The sequence below is a fragment of the Arachis hypogaea genome, chromosome 8 (genome assembly GCF_003086295.3).
Source record: "Arachis hypogaea cultivar Tifrunner chromosome 8, arahy.Tifrunner.gnm2.J5K5, whole genome shotgun sequence".
Taxonomy (NCBI): Eukaryota; Viridiplantae; Streptophyta; class Magnoliopsida; order Fabales; family Fabaceae; genus Arachis; species Arachis hypogaea.
Window position 1 is genome coordinate 41,194,113 of NC_092043.1, and position 26,705 is coordinate 41,220,817.

Genomic DNA, 26,705 nt, shown 5'->3' on the forward strand with positions numbered 1-26,705 from the left:
TATGCATACATACAAGTATACAACTCCGCTTAAAAAGTCAAATAATATATATAGAGAGGAAAAAATCTATGCACATTCCATTTATTCCTTATTGGATTATATATGGTATCCACTAATTTCGGAAAATTTCCAACAGAAGACATAATTTGGTACTAGGTTATTCGATGCATCTAATGTTGCATACGCACGTTATGGTTCAAAATTTGGTATATAGTAGACAAACGCATATGCTAATGCATGAACACAATATCAAAGTTCAGCCCAAATACTTAATTGTTGGTAAACAAGCAAAAGCCACCAGAAAATAACTAACCCCAAGTCTTTTTTTTTTTCTTATGTTTTATTTAAATTATAGTTTTAAAAGTTTGTCTTTTTGTTTTCAAATGTATCTATTTTGAAACAAACATTGACTTCAACAATTATAAAATAAATTAAAAATCTGGTACCACCCCAGTACAGGTTTCGTCTCATACTCTAGAATTCGAAATCCTTTTATAAACACACTTTCTCTCTCAATAAAATCAGCTCCAAACTTCACTATAAATATAATAGCTCTTCCTTTATTTATTTACAACTTTAGCTCCTTCATTTCTTCAGTAGTTTATTCTTTTTCTTCTCACAAAGTGAAAAACATAAGAGAGATATAGAACAACAATGTGTTCACAGAGTGTAGTTCCTTCATCACTTTTGCTCATGTTATTGGTTTCTTCTTCTGGCTTGTGTTTTGGCTCTTACATTGGCCCTAGGAGGTTGATGCAGACAAAACATGATGAAAATATGGATATCATGTTAAGGGTTCATCATCAATCAACACCATCTTCAATAATGTCTCAAAAAACGTTTAGTGTTTCACATTATGGAGCAAAATCTGGTGATGGAAGAGTTGATAATGAGGTAACATATAGTCACCAATATGAATAATCCTTTTAAGATTTCCGTTTTAGAAAAATGCTAGAGATTAACATTTAATAAAGAAGAGAGTCGGTTAATATTAGTTTAAATACAAGGTAAAAAATAAAAAAAGTATTGACCATCTAGACTAAATTAATTTCTTTGTTAGTTGTGATACTTTTAACAAAGAGGAGTGCTAGCGAGATAGTAAGTTTTGTTATTTGTAATTATTAATTAGTCATCATTAATATTTTTAATGGTGTGAAATTACATCTAATGGTGTAGGATTACTCATTTTTCTTTTGTTGATTAAGTGCTGACCAGATTTTAATAAAAATGCTGTCTCTAAACTTTCTCTTCAACAAAAAATTATTTATTCACTTTTTTTTTCTTTTATTTTTAATACAAACTATTTCTTCCTATTCTCTCTATTTTTGTTTTTCTCTTACCACATAGGCATTTGAGAAGGCATGGAATTTAGCATGTTCAGAAGGGGGTGCTCTTGTGGTCCCTAAAGAGAAGGTTTATCACCTTAAGCCAATAAAATTTTCAGGCCCATGCCAAGCCAGTACCACTTTTATGGTGAGAAAACATACATTGTTTCACAAGTTAAATGCTTTGTTGAGAAACTTATTTAGTTCATCATCATTATCATTATTAGCTTCACCCTCCATGACAAGTAACTCATTTTGATTGTGCCCGTTAGTTATATGGAACAATCAAAGCATGGCCTAAAATTTCAGCCTATGAAGAAGATAGACAGCACTGGATTATGTTTGATAATGTAACGAATTTTGGTGTTGATGGTGGCGGCACTTTCAACGGCAATGGAAAAATATGGTGGGAAAACTCTTGCAAAACTAACGAAAGCCTTGTAAGTTACCCAATTCATTTCATTTTAAATCTGTTAATTAATTAAATTAATAGTGTAAAAGTTAAAACAACTATTCCACATTGATGTTACGTTGTCCTGCTCCTGCCCATTGGATTTTCCCCTGCAATTTTCAGGGATCATATTATTGTTATGGGAAAAAAGATTTGCATGTGTGTTGTTCTTTTTTCTTTTTTATGTTATTTTATTTATAATGAGTTAATTGATTAAAGAAAAGTTTTTTTTTTTTTTTAAAAGAGTTCAACACTAAAAGTGGAGCATATAACAAACCATTACAAATCATGATCAATAAAAACCAAAAAGTTGAATGTTTGAATAACCATTAATCGCTTTTACTTATTAGTTCTTCCTTTTAGTGGTTTGAATTTTAACGAACCAACATTTGAGGATCTCACTTTTTTCGGTATGGTATGCATAATTATAAATAAATGATTTGTTTACCATAACTTAATATCGTTAATTGAAGTATAATTTGTTACATATTTGCATATATTTTTATAAAGAATAATCATAATTCAATTAATTAGTCGAATAGTTAATTTACTCATATACTTAAATAAGTTAGTGGTTTAAATTTGCTTTGTGTATCTAAAAATTCATTGACAATAGATTTTGTGGATTTTTAAATAGAGTTCACAACCCAAAAGAAAATTCTAATTCATTAAAAAAAGCTTTAATCTTTTTTTAAAAAAATTTAACTTTTTGTAATGCAAATTAAATTTTTATTTTTATTCAATTATATATATATATATATATATATATATATATATATATAAAACTTAGGGGATTATTATTAGTTTACAAAAATATTTTTTACTTTTGTTTACTATTTTGATTTCTAAAAATTATTTTTATTTTTAAATTTTTATATTTTAAAAAATGTAATTGGTTTATAAAAATAGAATTCATTCCAAACGTTAAAATTAATAAAAAAATAACTGATTGGTCTATTCTCAAAATGTATTTTAATATTAATGTAAAAATATAAAATTATATTTTTATTAAATGAGTAATTTTATTAAATAATATTTTATTAAGTTGTAAAATCTCTTTTTCAAAAATAAAATGCAATGCGCACCCTTATCTTTTATTTTTATTTTTTAATGTTTTTTTTTTAACTGTTGTGATTTTCAAATTTCAACACTAACGGTGATGATTTCTTTCTTTCTTGTGCCCTGTTGCTACAACAATCACAGCCATGTAAGGATGCACCAACTGTAAGTTATTCTTCTTAATCTACCTAAAGTTGTATAATTAATTAGTGAGGCAATATTTAATTTTTGTTATTGCGGGAAATTGTTGGTTATTAGGCTGTGACTTTCAATGAATGCAACAATTTGAGAGTGGAAAACGTTGGATTCCGAAATGCACAACAAATGCATGTTAGATTTCAGAAATGCAACAACGTTACAGCTTCAAATCTGGTGGTTCAAGCTCCTGGGGATAGCCCTAACACTGATGGACTTCACGTCACTCAAACCAAAAATATTTTCATAAGAAACTCTGTCATTCGTACAGGTCAATTTCTTTACAAATTATAATGGATTAAATATGTATTTTGAAAATACACAATTTGCTTTTTCTTTTTCTTTTTCTTTTTAATTAATTTTGATTCTTTATAGGTGATGACTGCATTTCAATAGTGAGTGGTTCCCAAAATGTTCGTGCTACGGATATAGTTTGTGGACCAGGACATGGAATCAGGTTTTCAAGATACTTACACAATTGCACACAAACCCAAAGTTGTTTATTTTAGGCAAATTTTTAATTAATTGGTTAAATCCGTTAATGCCGCAGCATTGGAAGCTTAGGAGCTGGTAATTCAGAAGCACAAGTCTCCAATGTGGTAATCGACGGAGCCATTTTCACAGGAACCTCTAATGGTGTTAGAATTAAGACTTGGCAGGTAAATAAACTGAAAAGTAGAAATGTATTGAGAGGTAATGCTGACCACAAATTGCAAAATTTTAGGCGCAATTAGACACATTGGGCATTGACCAATCATGCCAGGTTTGATAAAAGGGGCATGTGATAGTTGCTATTTTTTTTTCAATTAATTTTTTTATGTTATTGACTACCATTGAGCTTATACAATCTAACATACCCTGTGACAATTTTTTTTTTTTTCTGGTGGAATGTCACTTATGAAACCAAAGTTGACCTCCAATATTTCAACTAACTTGGTTTGGCAAGTTTACACAATCCACCAATTCCCTAACCTTCTTCACACAAGTCAAATGAAGCATCTTATTTGAAATATTTTGTAGTTCAACTTTCTTTGATTTTCATATCACATTCTTAACTAATTAGAACCGGCACACTTATTACTTTTCATTTGTTTCTTGTGGAATTCCATGGCACTTACCACGCTAATTTAAATTTCTGTTTATGCACAATGCCAAAAGTCATGAACTTTTCTAACTAATAATATAGTGAAATAATGGGAAACATGTTACAAGTAATAAAAGATTGTTTCTTATATATTTTGGTTCAATCTTAATACAGGGAGGTTCTGGATATGCAAAAGACATCAAATTTATTAATATAGAAATGCGAAACGTGACCAATCCCATAATCATAGATCAAAACTACTGTGATCAGAAAGAACCATGCCAAGAGCAGGTGACTTGTTCCTCAAAGTTAAAACTTTTTTTTTTGGAGAAAATTATATTAGCCTATTTTATTCAACTTTATCAATAGGGCTGAAAGTGAGCAGAATTGAGTCGAGTTAGACCAAGTTCAAGCTCGGCTCACGAAAATTGAGCTTGGTTCACGACTCAACTCATTAACAATCGAGTCTATTTTTTAAACTCAAGTTTGTAAGCTCATTAGCCGACTCAAGCTCACGAGCTGATTTAAATAATAAGAACATAATCTATAATTGTATATCAATAAATTATAACTTATATATATATATATATTAAAAAATATTAATTTTATATATTGTGTATATATTAATTATATATTTTTTGTCTTACATTAAAATCATATACAAAATAATTATACAATTTTAAATAAAAACATTAATAATGTAAAATTATATATTACTATTTTAAAAATATGTATATATATAATATTAAAAATATAAACTAAATGTATATAAGATATGTGCATTAATAATTTAATATATGTATATATAAAATTGAGCCAACTCACGAGTTAATGAACTAAGTTTATTCAAACTCAACCTCGACTTATTTAATTTATGAGTTCAAATCCACGCTCAAACTTGGCTCATTAGCTCATGAGTTCAGTTTATCGACCTATTAATGAGTCAAACTCGAGTTGGCTCATAAGCTGGCTTGACTCACTTTCAGCCCTACTTATCAATAAACATGTCTTACATTTTTTTGTTAGAAACTTAATTTTATCTTTGGTTTGATACACAATTTTTATTATCCCACAAGAACATCTTTATACTTTCCACTATAAAAATTATTCTTTTTGTAACAAAAAAACATTTAAAACATTAAAGTCATCGTATGCAACACATATTTTCTTAAAATTTTAGTTACAATTTTCACTCTTCCCCAAATTTTCCGTGTCTCAAACACAACTTGAGAAACAGATTGTCCCTAGAAGAAAAAGTTAAGAATCAAGGTAAGATATTTATTATTTCTAATTTAGCACTGCATGAATCTCAGGAATCAGCAGTGAAATTGAGCAATGTGGTGTACCAGAACATCATAGGAACAAGTGCAACACAAGTTGCAATCAAATTCAACTGCAGCAAAACCGTCCCCTGCAGATCAATCTATTTGCAAGACGTGATTCTAAAGCCGGAACGCCATGGCAGCGACACGGTTGCGACATGTGAGAACGTTAGATATGCCAACAGAGGACAGCTTTTTCCTCAGTGCTCTACTGCTTGAAGAAAGAATTAATTATGTTGTTCTGAATTTGTAAATATTGTAGCAGTTTAATTTATTCATGACTAGGAACACAGGAATGTAGTTATTATTTATGTTGTTACACACTAGAATAAAGTTTGAAAAACTTGATTGATTTGATAATTTAATAATAATGTCAGCAAGATTGTTGAGTGAAATTTTTGTGTTGCTTTGGTTTCTCTAGTTAGGTTTACAGAGAATGGAGGAGGAAAGAAGCAAATTAAAAGGGTGAATAATTAGGTATAAATAACAAAGATGAAAGCAATAATGCCAAAAGTATAACGAACCTATGTGCACTTTCCAATTTGAAGAAGATATGATGGTAACTAATTTTCGTATATAGAACTATTATAACTAACTTTCAAGCAACAACCATGCTTACGAAAGCATATAAATAACTTACTTTCCATTTGTTATAAGTTATGACAGATTGACAATATCTTAAGTTTCAATGATTAACTAGTGTTTTAACGATTTAACTCTTTTTTTTAATACTTAACTTTAGGTAGATTTATCGTTTATGAACAAAATATTTGATGATGATACTTTTTTATTCTTCAAATTTAGCAATGAAAAAAAAAGAAAAGAATGTTTATGTGCTTGGAAAATGCACCGGTGGGCAAAAAAATCAAATATTTCAAAACTCGTCTATGGATTAACAGTTTGTATATTGTAGATTATGTAGAGTGTATGTATAATATTTAATTTCAATCTAAAATCATTTGAAATATTTTTTCACATATAAAAATTGACAATTATATATATATATATATGAGATGCTAGATTATATATGTGATAATACTAAAATAAAATATGAGATGCTAGATTATAATCTTATTGATGTTTAATTTTTCTTATATATAAAATTTGGAGAAGTGATCTATATGATAAGTAATTACAATTTAATGATTGAGCCGCTAAATTATATATTGGGATGAGTAATTTTGAGTAATATTTATATAAACTTAAATAGCACTACTACTTAATCCTAACTCATATAAATAAATTATGTATATATCGAGATCAGTGATCTTGAGGATTTTTTATTTAAATTAATAAAATATAATATTTACGAAAATATATATAATATAAAATATTTATTCATATATGTAATGTGTCACATCTGGAGTACTGAGACTTAAGACAAGCAAAGCTAATATCTCGAGTAATTATCGGAATATAATACAAAAAAGATTTTACAGATCTCAGGTGTATTCGAAATATGATATAGATGGCAAATTGCGTGGACAGTATCCAAAATGCACTCATAATGTAATTGAGGTCTTAAATTCGAGATATACAGTAGAGACTATACATAATGAGTGCAATTAAGATTGGTTGTTATTTGACTACTTTAATGTTTTGGAAACTTTGGTTACACCTTTAATTAGTATTGAAAGCATATATGTTTTACCGACAATACCAGTGTCATAAAGACATCAACCGGCTAAATTCGATGTGGCATGTAGTCGGAATATTAGATTTCAAAGTTAGTTTTATCTCTCTTATGTTAAGTAATTAATTAGTTGACATATTTTAATTTATTTAGTTTTAGTTGACATGTTAGGATACTTTCACATAATTAGTTAAAAGATGAGTTAGAATAATAATATTTTAAATTGTTTTGATTTACTTAATTTTATTTAACACGTTAGGATAATTCAATCTAAGTAATTAGAGGACAGGATAATTCAATATAAGTAGTTAGAAGTGTTAGAATTGACATATTAAATTATTTTGATTTAATTAATTTGGATCGTTTGGATTTAATTAGCTAGAAGACTATTAGTTAGTATAAAATATTAGAAGATGAATAATTAATTTTTTAAAATTGGATGAAGTTTTTTTTTAATCGACTACTAAAATTATATTATATTAGAATATTGCTAATTAATATTAATGTTGTTATATGATTATATTCATAAAATAAAATTTTATTTAATTAACAAATATATGTTTTTTATATAGTTTATTAACAAATATATGTGATATCTATCATAATTTTGTTTTTTAAATAAATTTTTTTTATTATATTAAAGTAAGTCTCAACAAATATGATACGTTTTAAGAATGTTATTAATATAATTTTTATTTAAAAAATAATTTATTAACTATTAAATATTATTTTTATCCTCACCGTTTATATTTTATTTTAATTTTATTATTGATATTTAGTTTCAGTTTTACTCTTAACATTTCAATTTTTTATTTTGATAAATACATCCTCACACAAGCCAAGGGAAGTGAGGTTTAATACAACAAAACCAGGCAGTAACGCGACAAAACCAAACAAGCCAAGAACAAAATCAAACCTCTAACGTTTCAATAGGTTTCAATTATACCTTTAGCTGAGTAAACATATGATATGACAATTCTATACTAACATGTGACACATCAACCAATAGTTGACATGCTCAGTGACACATATTGCTAAGTCAATATATTAGTTAATGGTGTTGATGTTTAAGGGTATAATTGAAAATATTTAAAACGTTATTGACAAAATTAAAACAAACTAAAAAGTTAAGAGCATTTTTAAAATTATTTTTTTTAAAATCTCGCGGAAAAAAGCATACTGTAAAGCTAAATTTATAAATAGATTAAACAAAAAAAAGACATTTGCAGAAGCATTGTATCCTTAACATTGCTTCATAGTTAAATGTACTTTTCCTTTTAAACAAATTGGCCCATTTTTGACATAAATAAAACTAGAAAAACATATAAACATTCTTTGTTCATCTTTAATGTTGCAACCTAAACAAATAAAGTATTCTTAACTCTGAAAAAATAGTAACTGCGAATGAGTATGAAAGCTAGAGTGCAGAGTTTGGAATGTATTCTCCATTTCTCCATTATACAAACTTCAAGGGGACTGGATTTTATCCATGACTACTGTAACAAAGACAGTTAATTTTTTCAATTTTAAACACTTTCATGCACATGAAACTTCATTACAACAAAGAATATCATTATATTTTATTGTATTCACTAGCAGATTTATTATGACAAATGCAATACAAAGGGAAAGAAGCTACTTTATAGTTCTTCACTCTCCCACATTTACACATCACCACCACTTTAAACCTTTTCAGTTTCTACTTAGGCATTCATTTTGGGTCGAGACTAGTACAAAAGATCTAAAAAATGTTTCTACTTAGGCATGCTTGTACTTTGCCATTTTCATGTTAGTAGATTTTAAATGTGTATCTAACCATTTTTTTTCTTTACCGGATTCAAAAAAATATTATCAGCAGGGCATAGCAAATTACAAGAAAATAAAAATTACCAATTACTATAGAAGAGGCGTAGAGAACAGGGAGAAAGTAGAGGTCACCAAGGGCGGAATAATCCCTTTCGGGCTCTACTGATTACAAAGATAAGCAACCTGCTATTGCCACAGACATACGTGTTTACATGATTTTCTCTAAATAAATTTCTACCAAAAGCATTAACCATGGACATTGGTGGAAGGAAACATTGATTGGATTAATGGAGATCCACCACAATATTTTAAATCACAAAAACAGCTAGACATCTACCAAGACAAGCATTTAGAATATAAAGTTAATCGAGGCCTACCACATGCTCTAATAAAAGTGCTTAGGAACTGGCCATTTGAAGAAATCGTGCAGATGAATTCTGTTAGAAGCATTTCCGATGAACCACCGAAGGTCCAGTTTTGTCATAGTCTGCCTTAGTTACATGCTGATTTTGGGGAAAAACTACTTTGGCAAGTATGGCCCCTCCCACCCATGCAGAATACATGGTTAAATTTTCTGGCATGTATTCCGGCGGCTGCAATAAGCCAGAGATTACCCACCAGGTGAAAAATTAAACTAGAACATGAATAATGATAAAGCTTATCTAAGTACAGTTATAGGATGACAATGTACTAGTTTGGATTGGCTTTTTTTAATGAAAAAAATACTTTTTTTTAAAAAATAAAGTACTTTTATTCAATTTAAAACCTATTTGGATACGTCTTTTAAAAAAAATACTTTTATTAAAAAAGCAAAAGCAAAAGACGTTTTTAATACTTAAAAACCCTTTTAAAAAGCCTATCCAAATGTGAAATAATTTTTGTCTCTTAAAAAAAGATCTTTTTAAAAAAATGAAAAAAATAAGTACTTTTTTCAAAAGCCAATCCAAACTGACCCAATGAATAAGTGTAGAGATCAGCACCAGTCTTATTTCTTGAGATAAGGGAAAACTATGCTTACGCCGGTCCGAGTGCATGTTACTCGTAAAAGGAAACAAATAAAACAAATTGTAGACAAAAGCAGCAACCACCAAATTGTGAAGTTACATTAACCTAGTATTTCTGTTGGAAAGTTACCAAAAATATATAATGCCTACATGACATGTTGCACTATGTACTTCGCATAAGGGGAAGACCGGGGGGGAGGAGATTTACCTTCACCAGCATAGGTCGAATAGCAGATGAACTCAAGCTAGATTCCTTCTGAAATCTCTCTTCAAACCCTGCACCGATACTACATTAGCATGCCATAGCAAATAGGCAAAACAACAGGTTTCTCATAAATAAGATATTAGCTTGCTGTAGATGACTAGCAATTTGCCATCAACAAATTAAATAAACTGATGTATTAAAAAACAGTGGTGTACTTGCTGGCAAGAAGAAACCGGAATCAAAAAACACTGAAGAATCGAGTAGTAAAATATAGTTTATTTAATATATTATGGGCTTATTTGGTTGTGCAGCTGGAAGAAATACTTCTTTAAAAGCAAAAAGCAAAAAGAAAATTAGAAAATTATTTTGTATTTGAATGTAGTTATAAAAGTACTTTTTAAGTAGTTAAAGTATTTGGATATAACAAATATATAAGTACTTTTTTTAATAAAGTTACAATAAAGGTTGTCAACTTGTCATGCTTATGTTTGGATATAAAATATATACTAAATAATTTGTTTTAAATAACTAATTATTTAATATTTTTAAAATGTAATATTATGTTATACCTGCTTCTCAATAATTCTGAAAAACTACTTATTTTCTGCTTTTACCTTTTTTTAGAAGCACAAATAAACGACACAAAATAAAATAAGTACTTTTTCTGCGAAAGTTTAAACAAAAATTAAAAAAAAAAAGTACTTTGGTGTTCAAATATCACTCCTCTATTTATCTAAAGATAGACAGATCTAGACACGTTTTTACATGCATTCACTACATAAGGCTCTAAAGAAGATATATTATGGTGTGACAACTAAATTAAGTACTAGTAGATGGCAATGTATATTCGAAAATATTGAGGTCTCAGTGTATTAAAGCCAACTCTAGAGTAGGTTAACGTTGTTATAGCAGTAGTGGCACACCATAATCTAGTCATTTGCAATCGTCAGTCCACTAGTAGTACAAGTAGAGACAAAAGAGGAAGTTTATTAAGATGAAGAAAGATATAAGTGGACCAGTTTACAAGACCACAAGCTAATGTATAAGACAAAAAAGAAAAAAATGCAACGCATGCATCTTCAATGATGGATATTAAATGACCAAGTTTTATAGAATACGATATTGGCCTCTGCTTGGTATAATGCTCATAATCATTTTACAAGATTTTCCCTCTCAACATGTCGAAAGATTGATAGCTATGTGTTCGGTTGTCGGTTGCCGGACAGGTCTAGTGGTTATTTGAGGGGGTGATAACGCTTCAACCACGGTCGTGCTGGGTTTGGATTTGCCGGGTAGCCGAGCTCTCGCTGTGGAAGGAAAGAGGGGGGTACCACCTGCAAAGACACTCCAACGCTCAAGTCAGCTAGTGTGCAGGCGGGGAATATGATAGGTGGAAAAAGTGACGTACCTGCAGGTAAGGGCAGGTCCTTCCCTATTTATACCGTGTCAGAGGTGAGCCCTACAAGGACAGGCCCACCTTCCTCGAAGCTTCCTCACAGCTGCAATGGAGAGCTGTCAGGGACGCGTGTCCGGGTCGCGTAGTGAGCTGCATGTGCCCGACCGCTCGGGTCGGGTCATCAATGGGTCGGGTTGACCCGCAAGTGGCCTGGGCCAGGCCGTAACAGCGCCCCCACGCGCCAGTGGTAGTCGTGGGAGCTATCAATGGCGTGTTATTTCATGTTTCATTCATCCTCGTCAGGTCGGCCGCTCGTGGGAGGGACATGCCCCCTATGCGCGTGTCCTTTGGTTGCCCAAACAAACGTTTCGTCGCCTCGTTCCTCGCACTGAGCATTAAATGCTCATAATGGGGTGAAAAACCCTGTTTGCAAAGACTGTTATGCCCCCAGGTTTTTCGCGCTTCCTGGGAGGCAATTTTAAACAATCAGTTTCGTTTCTTCTTCTTTTATACTTTCTGCATACTCCTGTTTCTTCTATCTTCTTGCTATCCTCTCCCCAAAGTTTCAGAGCGTCGTTGCAGTGCCCTCGTGCATCCTCCCTTCATCCTTCTTCGCTCTCACAACCAATTCAGGTAGTTCTTGAATCCTCTTTTTTGGCTTCGTTCTTGCATGCTTGTTGCTTGTATTTGCTTGGTTTTTGTTGTTATGTGGCCTTTTGATGCTGGTTAGACGTGTTATGGGAGGGGTACCATTCCAGGGTAGGTTTTGTTTGGACCCTTTATGTTTTTAATCGTGTTTAGCCTTAGGGTGTAGCGTGGGGGTAGCTTCTGTATTCGTTCCGAGCACCCGACCTCTTAGACTGACTGGATGGTCCCCCCATGTAGGTATGGCTCGCACCTCCTCCCGGGCTTCCCCTTCTCCCGCGGCGTATGACCCCTACGCCTGGGTTGTTTCCGATGTAAAGGATTCTCCCAACCAAATGGGCGAGGAGGAGCTCACCGAGTTCCGTCAGAATGAGTACTTATGCGGAGGGACAGACGAAGAGGCTAATTACGACGTCTTCGTCCCGGTTCCTCATGAGCGCTTGTACGAGCTCAATTTCCACGCCCCCCCGAGTTGCCGACTGGATTTGGTTCTACAAATCCATGTTTACTCAAGTGGGAGTCCGTATTCCGTTTTCCGCCTTCCAAATGGCGCTTCTAGGTCGGATTTCCGTGGCGCCGTCGCAGTTGCATCCGAACAGCTGGGCTTCAATCCGCTGTTTCGAGATGGTTTGTGAATATCTCGAGCTGCCGGTGTCTGTAGATATTTTTCTTTTCTTTTTCAATCTTACAAACCCTTCGAAGGAAGGGAAACATAAGAAGGGATTCATGTCCTTCCGGTCTGCCCAAGGTCGGAGGATTTTTGGTCTGTTTGAGGACTCCTACCATGGGTTTAAGGATAAATATTTCAAGGTCCGCCCGGTCAAAGGTCGTCATCCCTTTTGGTTGTCATTAGAGGGGGCACGCCTCATCCCGACCTATTGGAGCTTCGGGGCAGGGTCCAACGCCTTTGTTAAAGTGTCCTATAAGGGCATGTCTGCGGTGGACCGGAGGATTGCCGATGTGTTGCTCGCAGTCTTTGGGAGGAATCATGTGAATCCTCACCTCCTCATGGGTGACCGGGAGGCCGGTCGGAACTATATCTGTGAGGAATCTTTGCTTACTTTGTCTCTTAGCTTCTTACTCTTCTTAATAACTCATTGTGACTAACCGACTTCTTTTTCTTTTTACAGTGGGAATGACTGCCGAGATAACAGGTCTCCCTAACTTGTTCCAAACCTTCCTGTGTGCGAGTGACAACGAGGGAGGTAATGAGAAATCTGCTGCTCCCCCGGAAGACAAGGCCGATTCCGAGCAAGGGGCTGTGGTCGACGAGACCGGCACCTCGGCTCAGGGTGCCTCGATCGAAGGTGACAAGGCGGTTCACGTTTCCCCCTTCCGCGAGGTGATCGGCACTGGGGGTTCGACGTCTAACCCGGATGCCGATGACGAGGTGGAGGAGGTCCCTAGCCTCAAAAGGAAGAGGAAGGCGTCGTCCAGTCCTGAGGGGGTTCTTACCGTTATGGAGAGGAATTTCGATGCCGGGAACTTTATAGATTCTCAGCTGATTCCTGGTACTGAAGAGCATTTTCATGAGTCATCCCTTGCCGGGCAGGCAAGGTGGATGTATCGTACCCTCTTGCGTGGTGCAGTGATAGCTCGGAAAGCCGAGTTCGAACTGTCCGGGATGGAATCCCTTCGTAGGAGGTTGGAATCTGCTGGGAAGGCTAATATGTCCTGTTACTAGGGCTAAGAAGAAGTTGGAAGAGTCGGACGCCACGCTTTCACGTCTTGTCGAGCGCAAAATGACTTTAGAGAGTCAGGTTGGCGCGGCACAGAAACGGGTGGCCGAGATGGAGAAGGAGAAGCAAGCTGTGGAGGATGAACTGACAGCGTTAATGATAAAGTATAAAGACGTCGTCAAGCAGGGGAAAGGTGCGATCCTGGCAACCGAGGAGGCCCTTAAAGCTCAGGTCAAAGTTGTTGCTCCTGACTTTGACACGTCGGCGATTGGTGTCTTCAAGATGATCAAGGATGGTAAAATTGTTGACGTACCCAAGAAGTGAACTCTCTTTTTCTGTTGTAAAACTTTTGGTTCAGCCGTTTTGTTTTGGCTTTGGTGAACAATTGACTCTTTGTGTTGCTTGCGTGTTTTATTGTAGTTAATACTTTCTTATTTGCCTGGTCGTGTTATCGTTTATATTAACCGTTATTGACTTGTGGCTGTTGTTCATTTTGCCGTGTTGATGATATTCCGGGTCGTGGCTTTTTAGCGTAGCCGTTTTGCTATTGTGGTAGTTGATGGGCTCCCGGGGTGATCAGTCCCGGGGCCGCGCATCGTTGTCGAGTTGTTATGAATTCGCTTGAGTAGTGGGTTGTCCAGAAAAGGCGAACAAAACAAAAGAGAGAAAATTTGCACAAGTATATCTTATTCGGTAATTGCATAAAAGGCGCATAGGACATAACGAAACGTACAAATCTGCGAATTAATACTTAGCTCGATTGGTCGGTATGTCGCCTCATGCGCTAGGAGTAGAATCTTCTCAGGTTGTCCGCGTTCCATGTTCTTGGGACTTCCTTGCCATTGAGCCTTTCTAACTTGAAAGCACCTTTGCCCATCACCTTTTTTATTCTATAGGGGGCCTTCCCAGTTTGCCGCCAGCTTGCCTACTCCAGGGATCGGTAAGCCGATGTCGTTACGCCTTAGGACGAGATCGTTCGGTTCGAACTCCCTTTTGAGCACTTTGGTGTTGTAGCGCAAGGCCATTCTTTGTTTCAGCGCTGTTTCCGTCAAATGGGCCATTTCTCTTGCTTCATCTATTAGGTCCTTCTCTACGGCTTCCTCCACTCCTTTCAAAAGTAGCTGGGGGCTCGGTTCCCCGATCTCCACGGGTAATACCGCATCTAACCCATACGTCAGTTGGAATGGAGTCTCCTTAGTGGAGGACTGTTAGGTTGTTCGGTAAGACCAGAGGACCGAGGCTAGTTCGTCGGCCCAAGCACCTTTTTTATTATCCAATCGCTTCTTCAGCCCTAACAGAATAATCTTGTTCGCGGATTCCACCTGTCTGTTTGTCTGAGGGTGCTCTACCGAGGAGAACTTCTGTCTTATACCCAGGCCGGTGAGGAATTCCGTGAACTTCTTGTCGGTAAACTGCGTGCCGTTGTCCGAGATAACGACTTCTGGAATCCCGAATCGCGTTATCACCTGCCTCCACATAAATTTCTTACAGTTGGATGAGGATATGCTGGCCAGCGGCTCGGCTTCTATCCATTTGGTGTAGTAATCAATGGCTGCTTCCCTTCTCAGTTTCGCAGCATCCTTTTCATCGTTAGGGAGTTTGCCACTTTCTAGGAAGCTGATGATGGGGTCTAGCCATGAAGAGCCCAGCCTTGACAGATGCAGGGTGACCGCCGGCTCCCTCGTCATGCCTTGGATGAGAGACCGGTTGCCTTCTACCGGTTTTGTGCAGGCCAATTTTGATAGGAGATCTGCCCGTGTGTTCCTTTCTCTGGGCACGTCGTGGACTGTGACCTCCTCAAACTTTTGACTTAAGTTCTTGACTTTTTCCAAGTACTTTTGTAATAATGAGTCTCTGGCTTGATAGCTCTCGTTTACCTGGGAGGTGACGACCTGCGAATCGCTGCATATTTCCAGCCTTGTTGCTCCGACTTCCGCTGCTAGGGTTAAGCCCCCTATGAGGGCTTCGTATTCTGCCTGGTTGTTCGAAACGGGGAATTCGAACCTGATCGACTGCTCGTATACGACTCCAACCGGGCTTTCCAGGATGATCCCGGCGCCCCCGGACGTCTGGTTGGAGGCTCCGTCCACATGGAGCTTCCACCGTGTGCTCATTTCTTCGGTTGGGTCTCCCATTACTTCTACTAAAAAATCTGTCATCACCTGCGCCTTGATGGCTTGTCGGGGTTCGTATCGTATGTCTTATTGGGAAAGTTCAATGGACCAAGTCATCATCCTTCCTGCCAAATCGGGTTTTTGAAGTACTTGTCGGATTCCCTGGTCCGTTCTTACGACAACCTGGTGACCTTGGAAGTATTGCTTTAACCTCCGTGAAGAGGTCAAGAGTGCTAGAGCTAGCTTTTCCAGTTTGCTGTACCTTAATTCTGCCCCTTGCAGGGCTCTGCTCACGAAGTAGAGTGGTTGTTGGGCCCTCCCTTCTTCTCGCACTAGGACTGCGGCCAGGGCTTCTCCTGTTATGGCGAGGTATAGGTATAACGGCTCCCCTTCCTTTAGCTTCCCGAGCACGGGGGGTGCCACCAGGATTTTCTTGAAGTGCTTAAAGTCTTCCTCGCATGCGGGTGTCCATTCGAACACTATCCCTTTTTTCATTAGGTTAAAGAACGGCAGAGCCTTTGTTGCCGACGCCCCGAGAAACCGGGATAACGAGGTCAGCCGCCCTGCCAACCTTTGGACGTCTTTGATACAACCTGGGCTCTTCATCTGGAGTATCGCTTGGCATTTCTCTGGGTTGGCTTCTACCCCTCTCTGAGTTATCATGAATCCTAGGAACTTTCCAACTTCCATGGCGAAGGCACATTTGAGGGGATTCAGCCTCATGCCGTGTCGTCGGAGAGACGCGAATACGCTTGCCAGGTCATTCAAAAGGTCGTCGGGTCGCGTTGTTTTCGCGAGGATGTCGTCCACATAGACTTTCACTGTCTTGCCTATGAGGTCGTGGAATATCCTGTTCATCAGCCTTTGATATGTTGCCCCTGCGTTTTTTAGGCCGAATGGCATTACCTTATAACAGAAGGTTCCCCCCGGCGTTATGAATGCTGTCATATCTTCGTTTGGACGGTGCATCGGTATCTGGTTGTAGCCGGAGTAGGCGTCCATGAAGCTCAGATAACAGTAGCCCGCCACAGCATCGACGAGCGCGTCTATGTTAGGGAGTGGGAAGTAGTCTTTAGGGCATGCCTTGTTAAGGTCAGAGTAGTCTACGCACATTTTCCATTTGTCGTTGTGCTTTTTTACTAGAACTACATTCGAGAGCCATGTCGAGTAGTCTACTTCTCGTATGAAGTCTGCTTCTAGGAGGCTGGCCGTCTGCCTGGCCACCTCCTCCGCCCTCTCCCACGACATCTTTCTCCTTCGTTGGGCTACCGGGCGTGCTTCCGACTTGACGGCCAGGTGGTGTGACATAATTTTGGGGTCTATGCCCGGCATGTCGGCCGGTGTCCAGGCAAACAAATCCCTATTGGCCCTTATCATTTCGACCAAGGGCTCCTTCAACTCATGCGGGATATTCTTGTTGATGAACGTGAACTTTTCCTCCGTGTCACCGATCCTGAATTTTTCCAGGTCCCCTTCTGGTTCCGGTTTGGGTTTGTCGTCTACTCTAGCGTCCAGGTCAGCTAGGAACACGCCGGACGCCTCTTTGGATTTCTTCCTTAGGGAGAGGCTGGCGTTGTCGCAAGCGACTGCCGTCTCAAGGTCTCCTCTTATGGACCCTATAGATCCGTCATCGGTAACGAACTTCATGACTAGCAGCTTCGTGTTGATTATCGCTTCAACATCGTTAATCGTCTTGCTTCCCAAGATGATATTGTAGGCGGTGGAATCTCAGAGGATCACGAACTCGGCCATCGCCGATCTTCGGCCTTGAGTCTGTCCCACTGAGATCGGCAGGGATATTATTCCATCAGGTTTGATGAAGTGGTCGCCCAATCCAACGACCCCGTGCTGGTGAGTCGTCAGGTCGGCGTCCCTTAGTCCTAGTGCGTCAAATACGTTGCGGAACATGATGTTCGAGTCAGCCCCCGTGTCGACAAGGATTCGTCTGACGAGGCCGGTTCCAACTCTGGCCGTGATGACCATGGGTGGGTTTTCTGGGGCGTCGTCGAACCATTGGTCTTCCGGGCCGAAAGAAATGGAGGGGGCTTCTTAGAGTTTTGCACCGAGGAGGAGACCGCCAAGACCTTAGCATCTTTTTTGTGCACCGATCGTGACCTCGGCGCGGCGTTTTTGGCCGTCACCACGTTTATCACGCCGAGGCCGTGATCTCTGTCTTCTGGCTCTTGTCGCCGCTTTGCCGAACGGGTTTTTCCTTCTTCGTCTTGATCGCGATAACGCCTCCTCGGCTCCCTGATAAGATGAGAGTATTCTGCTAGCTTACCTTCCCTTATTGCTTGTTCTAGTGCATCCTTCAGGTCAAAGCAGTCCTGTGTTTGGTGACCATAGCCTTTGTGGTAGTCACAATAGAAGTTCTTGTTTCCTCCCGTACGGTCCTTGAGTGGTCGGGGCTTCGGTAGGATTCCTTTCTCGGCTATTTGCTGATAAACTTCCATGATGGGAAGAGTGAGCGGAGTGTAGTTGGTGAATTTCCCGACCCGGGGGAATGGCCTGGGTGCCTTGCTTGGAGCTCCTTCCCTGGCTTGTTCCTTTAGTCTTTCTCCGTTACCTTGTTGCCGAGGTTGGCTGTAGCCGGACTGCCGTTTATGGGCAGCCACGACTTGGCTGACTTCCTCATCGTTTATATACTCCTTGGCTACCGTTTGGATCTCGTGCATCGTCCAAACTGGTTTCGTGGTAAGGTGTTTTCGAAAGTTCTCGTTCAAGAGGCCGTTCGTCAGGCAAAGGCTGGCCACCGAATCGGTTAGGCCGTCGATTTCCAAGCATTCGTCGTTGAACCGATCCAGGTATTTTCTGCTCGGCTCTCCCTATCTCTGGGTTACCCCCAGAAGGTTGATCGGGTGCTTTGCCTTCGCTATTCGTGTTATAAACTGGGCCAGGAATGCACGACTGATATCCGAAAATCCGTAGATGGACCCTTGCGGGAGACCGTTAAACCATCTGATCGCGGGTCCTGCCAGGGTTACCGGGAAGGCTCGGCACCTCACCTTGTCCCCTATTCCCTCTAGATTTATCCTTGCTTCAAAGGCCGTGAGGTGTTCTAGAGGGTCTTGAGTTCCATCATACCTCATGTCCGTTGGTTTGTCGAAGTGCTTCGGCAACCGGACTTCGAGGATGGATCGGTGGAATGGGGTGGCGCCCATTATCACGGGTTGCCGTTTCCTCTCGGACCTCCCTTCCCCGTCTTCACGATCTCGTGTTGTGCGGCGCATTTCCTTGCCTCGGGAGTAGATGATCGTGTCATTTCGTCTTCTCGGGATGGGGGACTCTTCACAGGTGCTCTCCGCTTCCGTTCGGGATGCGGAGGCGCGTCGCAGACGGCTTCGGTGGGAGTCTCTCTCTTGGCTTTCAGGGGATGGGGTGTAGCTGGGATCGGTGGTTCGTCCGTCGCGCTCCTGGTCGGCCAGTTGCCGCTCCAGGTTCTGGACCCTGTGACGTAGCTCCTGCATTATTATGGCGCTGTCGCCGCCCGTTCCCCCGAAGGGTCGCGTCCTCGTGTGCGGTTCGGTGTGTTGTCGGGGGGACCTTCGCCGTCCTCTTAGTGAGGCAACGGAGGCCGCCCCTTCCGCTCCGGCTCCTCGGCCTTGGTCTCCGGGGCCCGGCACAACGTCCATCTAGGCAATCCCCACAGACAGCGCCAATGTTCGGTTGTCGGTTGCTGGACAGGTTTAGTGGTTATTTGAGGGGGTGATAACGCTTCAACCACGGTCGTGCTGGGTTTTGGACCTGTCGGGTAGCCGAGCTCTCGCTGTGGAAGGAAAGAGGGGGGTACTACCTGCAAAGACACTCCGACGCTCAAGTCAGCTAGTGTGCAGGCGGGGAATATGATAGGTGGAAAAAGTGACGTACCTGCGGGGAAGGGCAGGTCCTTCCCTATTTATACCGTGTCAGAGGTGGGCCCTACAAGGACAGGCCCACCTTCCTCGAAGCTTCCTCACAGCTGCAATGGAGAGCTGTCAGGGACGCGTGTCCGGATCACGTAGTGAGCTGCATGTGCCCGACCGCTCGGGTCGGGTTGACCCGCAAGTGGCCTGGGCCAGGCCGTAACACTATGTTTCTAACAAGGATTTTTCTTATCTCCCTTTTTCTTGTCATTGTCTTAACAATGTTCTTTTATCAAAAATAAAGAATTTAAAATCATATAATCCTATCTGTCAATTCAAATATTAAAATGAAATTAAATAATAAATAACATGTATAATCATGCCTTAGCAATTATTCCAAATTTAAAATGCCTCATTTCATAAGTTTAATTCTTTTGTTGATATCAAGGTTGGAAGTGGACAAGAGGATATAATGGACCAATATTCAGTTGTACCATAATCCAATATAACAAAGTAAAATTGTTGAACCACATTCCAACATCAAAAAGAAACATGGCACCCTGATACTCAGAAAGCAGAAAATTCAGTGATTCCAACATTTTAAACATAGACCAAAGATCTGCCAATTATTATTTAAATAGGAGAAAGAATAAAAAATATAGCAGGTCAAAATAGTAGCTGAGACTAAGGGAAATAATAATATACCAGTCATAGAAGAAGTGCCACCACAGACCACAGTATTTTCCAGGAGTTGCCGATGATTATCAGATGACACAGTTGAAATAGTTCGAACAAGCTGGTCAACAATGCCATGAGCCTCCAAACCCAATAGACATGGCTGGAATAAAGCTTCACCAACAGTATATCTTTCTCTTCCAATTGTTATCACCTAAACATAATTCAGCTGTTAGATTATTAAGTCATAATTCATAAATTATAGAAGACACATGGTTAAAGCAGAGTTAAGAAAAAAGAAAGGAGAAAGTCGTAGGCTGAGGCTGGGCTGGGGAGTGGAGACCGGTGACCAATTTGGCTCCATAAACTGGGTGCTGGAGAAAGAATTAAATCACATCTATGGCACTAGAAATCCATGGCCTTTCTGACCATTCTCTGTGATGATTCATAATATGAAAAATGTATTGAGGAAACCAACTACTTGCAATACATGCTCAAATAAATTCTTTACAAACCATCAAATATTTGAGTGAAAAATACTAATCCATATTAAATAACTGTCACGTAAAGAAGAAATAGATCTATACTGAAGCAATTTACAATTTATTTTCTTCTCAATAAATCTATGATACTCTTCATGATTATGAAATGATAATCTTTGGCTTACAGAAGTTTAACATTTCAATCATTGAAAATAGAAGCATGTGATGAACCATCTTTCCTAAACGCCAAAGCTATTAGGTAAGATACATGCACAAATGGTCTCATATCTGATACTGTGCCCACATTCCCTAAGAATTTATTGAGCTTAAGAATAAACAATAAACCGGTTGCATGCTCACTTTATGACATGCTAAAATTTAATTTATTTAGAAGAATAGGAGCAACACTGATTAAACCTCAGACCAATTTGTTATAAAGCTATAATACCATGTAAACATCATTCGCCCAAAACCTTGAGGCATATTATTGGCTATATCCCCATCGAAGCTTAAAATAACTATAATCAATTAACTCTATTGTTGTGAGTCTTGAAATAAATCCCATTTAACATGGCCTTTTCTTGATATTCCTCCAATCACAGCTTAGCTATGTTAAAAATTCAAACAGCCTTTTATAACACAGCTTGGAGAGAACTTGAAATGGGACACCTCAAAAACTCTGGTTACTATATACATCACAAAAGAATAAAACTCCATATCACTGGCCAAAATGATGTAATTCAAAGTTTCCAAGGCATTAAAACAAAATATATTCCATGGTAACAAATGTTATCTACCTACTCTCCCATCCACAAGCTTTGTGTAAATCAAGGAAAGCCCTGCTCTCTACATATTGGTTCCTCACCCCACCATTCCTTTCATTTTTGTTTGCATCCTACTATTAACTCATACTTCAAAGTCAGCTCTAAAACAGTATAAATTTGATTGAAGAATTTGACCAAACTTAAGTTCATTGTTAAGTAAATCAGCAAGAACCATAAGCCATAACTTTTAGAATTTAGATAGAGGAACCAAAAGGCAGACCTGTCCATCAGGAAGGGTATGTTTCTCCTCAGGGCAAGAATTCCGGGTCTTCTGATAAGCTAATTCATCTTCAGCACAACACGAGTATTGTTGTTTTATTTTCTCAACATCAGACAAGCTGATATTGACTAGTGGATTGGATTTGCCAAGTTCTTGTGCCAGGAAATTGGTTAGATCAGTACCTCCAAACTCAAATCTTCTTGAGGCAATGTGGTTAACAGCACCTTCAATTACTGGTGCAATATCTGGTTACCGAACCAAGAGGATTAAGTTTCACTTAACCAGTAATCTAGTACAACCAAGAGCAAAGTTAAAATTGGAAAAGAAACACGTGGACACTAATTATGTACTTTGACAGCCCCAAAGTTCAACATAGATATCCTTTTCAAACCAAACATTGAAAAGCTACTTCATTCATTTGATAAAAACTGTCATGTCTTAAATATACTCATAGATTTAGGAGATGATTCAAAACGTCAATCCTAGAGAAATTTAGGTTTGCTTTACAAAATTACCCTTACTGAGTTCTCTTTCTTCTTGAATGATCTGTTTTCACTTACGCCCATCCTTTTAATTGGGAGATAAATAAGAGGGGGAAAGTATTAAATATTTTCAAATTTTTCAATTGGATAATTTCATTTGAAAAAAAAAAATTAGTCAGTTATGTCCAAACAAAGGTAGTATTTATTTCCCAGTTCTCAGCATGTATTGGTAGTCATAAATTAACTAATTAATCGTTAACAGCATATCTGTAAATGTAACCTTGTATTTGTAATTTAGGTTTGATAAATAGAAATTACCGCCGAAAGAAAAGGCAAGGGAAATATACTAACCTTGATGATGATATATTTTTCTTTTTGAGAAAAAAAAATTTATTAAATTTTCTTATTTACATTTACCAAATATAATAGTTGAAATATAATTATACATGTCAGTCAAGTTAACTACAACATAAATCCACACCCCCTCTCTCGTTAAATACCATGATTCCACTAGAGAAACTACAGACTAAACATGGACTGACATAGGAAGACTACCAAACTCCAGTTACGCTGACTAGAAACAGAAGTGTCTAAATCTTTCCACCTAGTTATGCAGATAATCTTAAACCAGAAGTGAAAACTAAATAGAAGGCACATAGAGGCAATGAAAAATGAATATGCAATGATAAGCAAGGGACAAAATTTTAGGTCAAACATTTTAAAGCAAACGCACTGACGCACAAACTCTGCAAGTTTGCAGTATTTTATTTTATCACTAAAGCATGATAAAGTAACTAAATTTCTCTTTTACTGCCTTACTCCATGGTCATATTAAAAAACATAGCCACAACTTAAGATTATTGCCTACAGATCCCTAGATGTAATAGATAAACATATTTTCAGAAACAAAAATGCAGAACTTGACTCATTGCATGTAGATAAAAAATAAAAATTAAAAAATTAAAAAAAAAACATTTTATTTAGAGAATTCAAGCAAATATTAAATTGTGTTCCATTACTTCAGACAAAGATACCTATTTTTCCATGACCAATATCAACTGTGCATCCAGAGATACGTCCCACAGCATATAGCGACAACACTGCCTGTTCCGATGCATAAAACCCTGATATGTTGAATGTTTCAAACATTAGTTGCACTAACTGTTCTTTGTTAGCCTGGAAAACAATGATATATACAGATGTTATTGACAGGTGTGTACACAAGAAAAGAAGGCTATTAATTGTTGCTCCAAGTTTCATTGTCAAGATCAGATAACATGCAGACAACATAGTATGTAGAAGGATAAGAAAGGGACAAGTCCGCCTCGAAAAAAACTTAGGCATGCAAATGGGCATTAAGAACGTCTTGGGGACTTGGGTATTATAGGGTGCTCAAAGTCCCACATCTTGTATTTAAGGAGAGGAGAGTAGTTCTTCCACCTTAATAGCTAGCTTTTAAGATGTGGTTTCCCACTTCCTTAGCTACTTACAATGGTATCAGAGCCTTAGTTATCAGTGCCATGGAAAGGGATATCTGTGGGCTGGATTAAGGTGAATATCTAATATTGATAGCCGGTAGCAAAGTGTCTACCGCTGGCTCAGTGTAACTAAGGAATACGTAAAGTAAGGGAGAAAACAGATTTGTGTAAAAATATGCAGGGAAAAATGGTGGAATATTGCTAAGACATATACACTCCAAAATGGCAACGCTGACAACTTACATACTGATTCAGAAGAGCTTGCTAAATGAGATGTAGAATCTAAAAGCTGTATAGTGTACACATAGTTACTTCACAAAATGCTTATGTAGGAAGAGCATTTCAACCAATCAATAAAGTCAATTGCTTCATATTATAAAAATGGCTATGGCCAAAGCTGTTTCTAACTCTTGCAAAGGGTCGACTTCACATGCCTTTTCATTCATAGCGAACACAAATATGCCTGAAGCAGCTTATTTGAATTTCAGAAGCCGCTTCAATGAGCTTACCAAACAGGACGAAAGACTCTTTGCAGGTACTTAGGCCATACTAAATAAGCTGAATAACAAGCTCATTTTAATGGACCCTTTATTAATTTCAAAAAAGAAGGGCATATGTGTGTTTGGACTAGCCTATTTCATGATAAATACAAATTATAACCAGAAACTAAGAATGATTTCCAGAGTTCCAGGGAAAACACAATTGTATCATAAAAAATAATCAAATACAAACATTGCAAACATAAAAATCCAAACCTTTGGGGTACAAAGTGGATCTGTAAATAGTATCTGGCCTTCATTTCCCATTTCCCATCCAAGCCCAGTGTACAATACATAATGCAACAAATCCTCCATGGCATCCCAATCACTTACAAAACCTCTCACCACCGGATCAACCGCAAAGTCATCTACTGCTGGATTATCATTTCCTGACCCATCATCAAGCATTCGCTTCATCTGTGTGGGAATTATCTGATTCATATATACCCAAAAACAAGAACAATTAGCCGCGCAAATTGTTGTATCAATAAATTCAGCATTTCAGCACCATTTGTTTTTTTTTTTTTTCCTTTCATATTTGGAGAAATGAAAGTTGAAAGAAAACGAAGAAGAAGGGAAGAACTGGATACCAATGCAGGAGGTTGATCGGGAACTGCGAAACCGGCCTTGAGGAGCATTGAGCCGGCATCGATCACTGCGGCCTCCATGACCGTCTAGTACCGAAAATGAAAACCCTAACCCTAGTTTTGGATTTTATGAAAGGAGATGTAGCAGTAGAACTGGATTGAGTTGTAGCAGGTGAGTAAGTTGCAGCTGAAAAGAACAAACAAGAAGAAGAGTTTGAGTAATGGAATTAGCGGGCGTATATTTGAAATCTGCGACTTTATGATTGGCCAGGCTTTCCATGAAACTTAGAAAGCTTGGTAAGATTTTTTTATAAATAAATAAATTAAATATTTTATTTACCAATATACACCATTTAAAAAAATATTTAGTCTAGATATTGTATTACACATCTCATGGAATCGCGAAAAATATTTTTTATATATTTCATTGACATTGTAAATAAAAGGTCACGTTTAATTTGCAAAAGGCATATATGTAATTTGTTAAAAAAAAAATTCATATCCTCGTTTTTTTTTTGGTATGGATATTTGTATCAATAAAAATATAATTTTCTCAAAATAATAAGAAGGTATTTATAATACAATTTAAATTAATTTAAAAAATAAAATTAATATATTTTATTATGATTTATATTGAATTAGATATATTTATTTTCAATTTAAATTTCAAATTTTAAAAATTTTATAATATTTAAAAAATAAAAGTTATCATTTATAAAAAACTTTAACAATTTAGAATTTTTGAATTACAAAATTTTTTACTAAAATAAAATTTAGACATGATATAATTTAAATTAAAAAAATAAAATCAAACGTTGTAATTTCTTCTTGCTATTACTAATACCCTTTTTAGGGATGGTAAAACTTTTTGAGATGCGAAAATTTATGTGGGGACGGCTATAAATGGAGATTCGACTGTGAAAAATTTTTCTACAAAAATGGTGATGAGAGACAAAATTTCTTTGAGGCAGGCGCGAAGATCCGAGCGGAGATCCCTGCTTGTCCTTGCTAATCTCCGAAATTCATAAATTTACTGAATTGTTCTTAATAGTTTATTTTTCATATATGTTTTTTAGTCATTTCATACATAAACCCAAAACTCCTAATTCTCATTTACATAACCCTTCTTCAATTCAAAGATTCCTAACACTTTCCATACTCCATCCAACCTGCCTGCAACCGCATCGTCACACCTCACGGTGTCATCACCTTCACCGCGTCGTGCTCTCTATTTGCGACGTCCCTTTCTGTAACTCTGTCGTCGTGTCTATTTTTCTCTCTGTTGTTACGTTTCCCACTTCGTCCACTGTCCTGTCCTTTTGTAATAACTTTATTTTTTGACTAATGCGAGTTTTTTTTAAATAATATTTTAAAGCGATTAGTTTTATTATGACAAGTCGATTTTGAACTCCGAAATAAAATAGATGATAATATAATTTTATTATTATCTTATTTATTTATTTTACTTGCTCTAATTATAATAGGGTCTAGATAATAATATTAATATTATTATCAAATTTGATTTTTGTCGATATAAATAATTATTAGTATTTTTTGATAAGTTTAGAATTATTAATGTTTCATCAAATATCTTTTAATTCTTAAGTTAGGAATGTCATTTATATTAATAATCAATATATATTTAACTTTATATATAC

General features: G+C 37.3%; 2 protein-coding genes across 2 annotated transcripts; one reads left to right on the forward strand and one right to left on the reverse strand.

Moving 5' to 3' along the window:
• Positions 1-561: 561 nt before the first annotated feature.
• On the forward strand, positions 562-5,831 carry LOC112707505 (polygalacturonase-like). The gene is made up of 9 exons (XM_025759257.3): positions 562-894; positions 1,348-1,473; positions 1,598-1,765; positions 2,980-3,000; positions 3,094-3,301; positions 3,406-3,487; positions 3,581-3,689; positions 4,289-4,405; positions 5,428-5,831. Exons 1-9 carry the CDS (start codon positions 655-657, stop codon positions 5,653-5,655), a joined length of 1,299 nt encoding a protein of 432 aa, XP_025615042.1. The 5' UTR covers positions 562-654; the 3' UTR covers positions 5,656-5,831.
• Positions 5,832-8,988: 3,157 nt separating this feature from the next.
• LOC112707506 (actin-related protein 7) lies at positions 8,989-25,392 on the reverse strand. Its single transcript, XM_025759258.3, has 7 exons — positions 25,051-25,392; positions 24,677-24,892; positions 23,478-23,619; positions 21,962-22,206; positions 20,466-20,649; positions 10,088-10,155; positions 8,989-9,468 (listed from the first exon to the last, which is right to left on the reverse strand). Exons 1-7 carry the CDS (start codon positions 25,126-25,128, stop codon positions 9,316-9,318), a joined length of 1,086 nt encoding a protein of 361 aa, XP_025615043.1. The 5' UTR covers positions 25,129-25,392; the 3' UTR covers positions 8,989-9,315.
• Between the last annotated feature and the right edge of the window lie 1,313 nt (positions 25,393-26,705).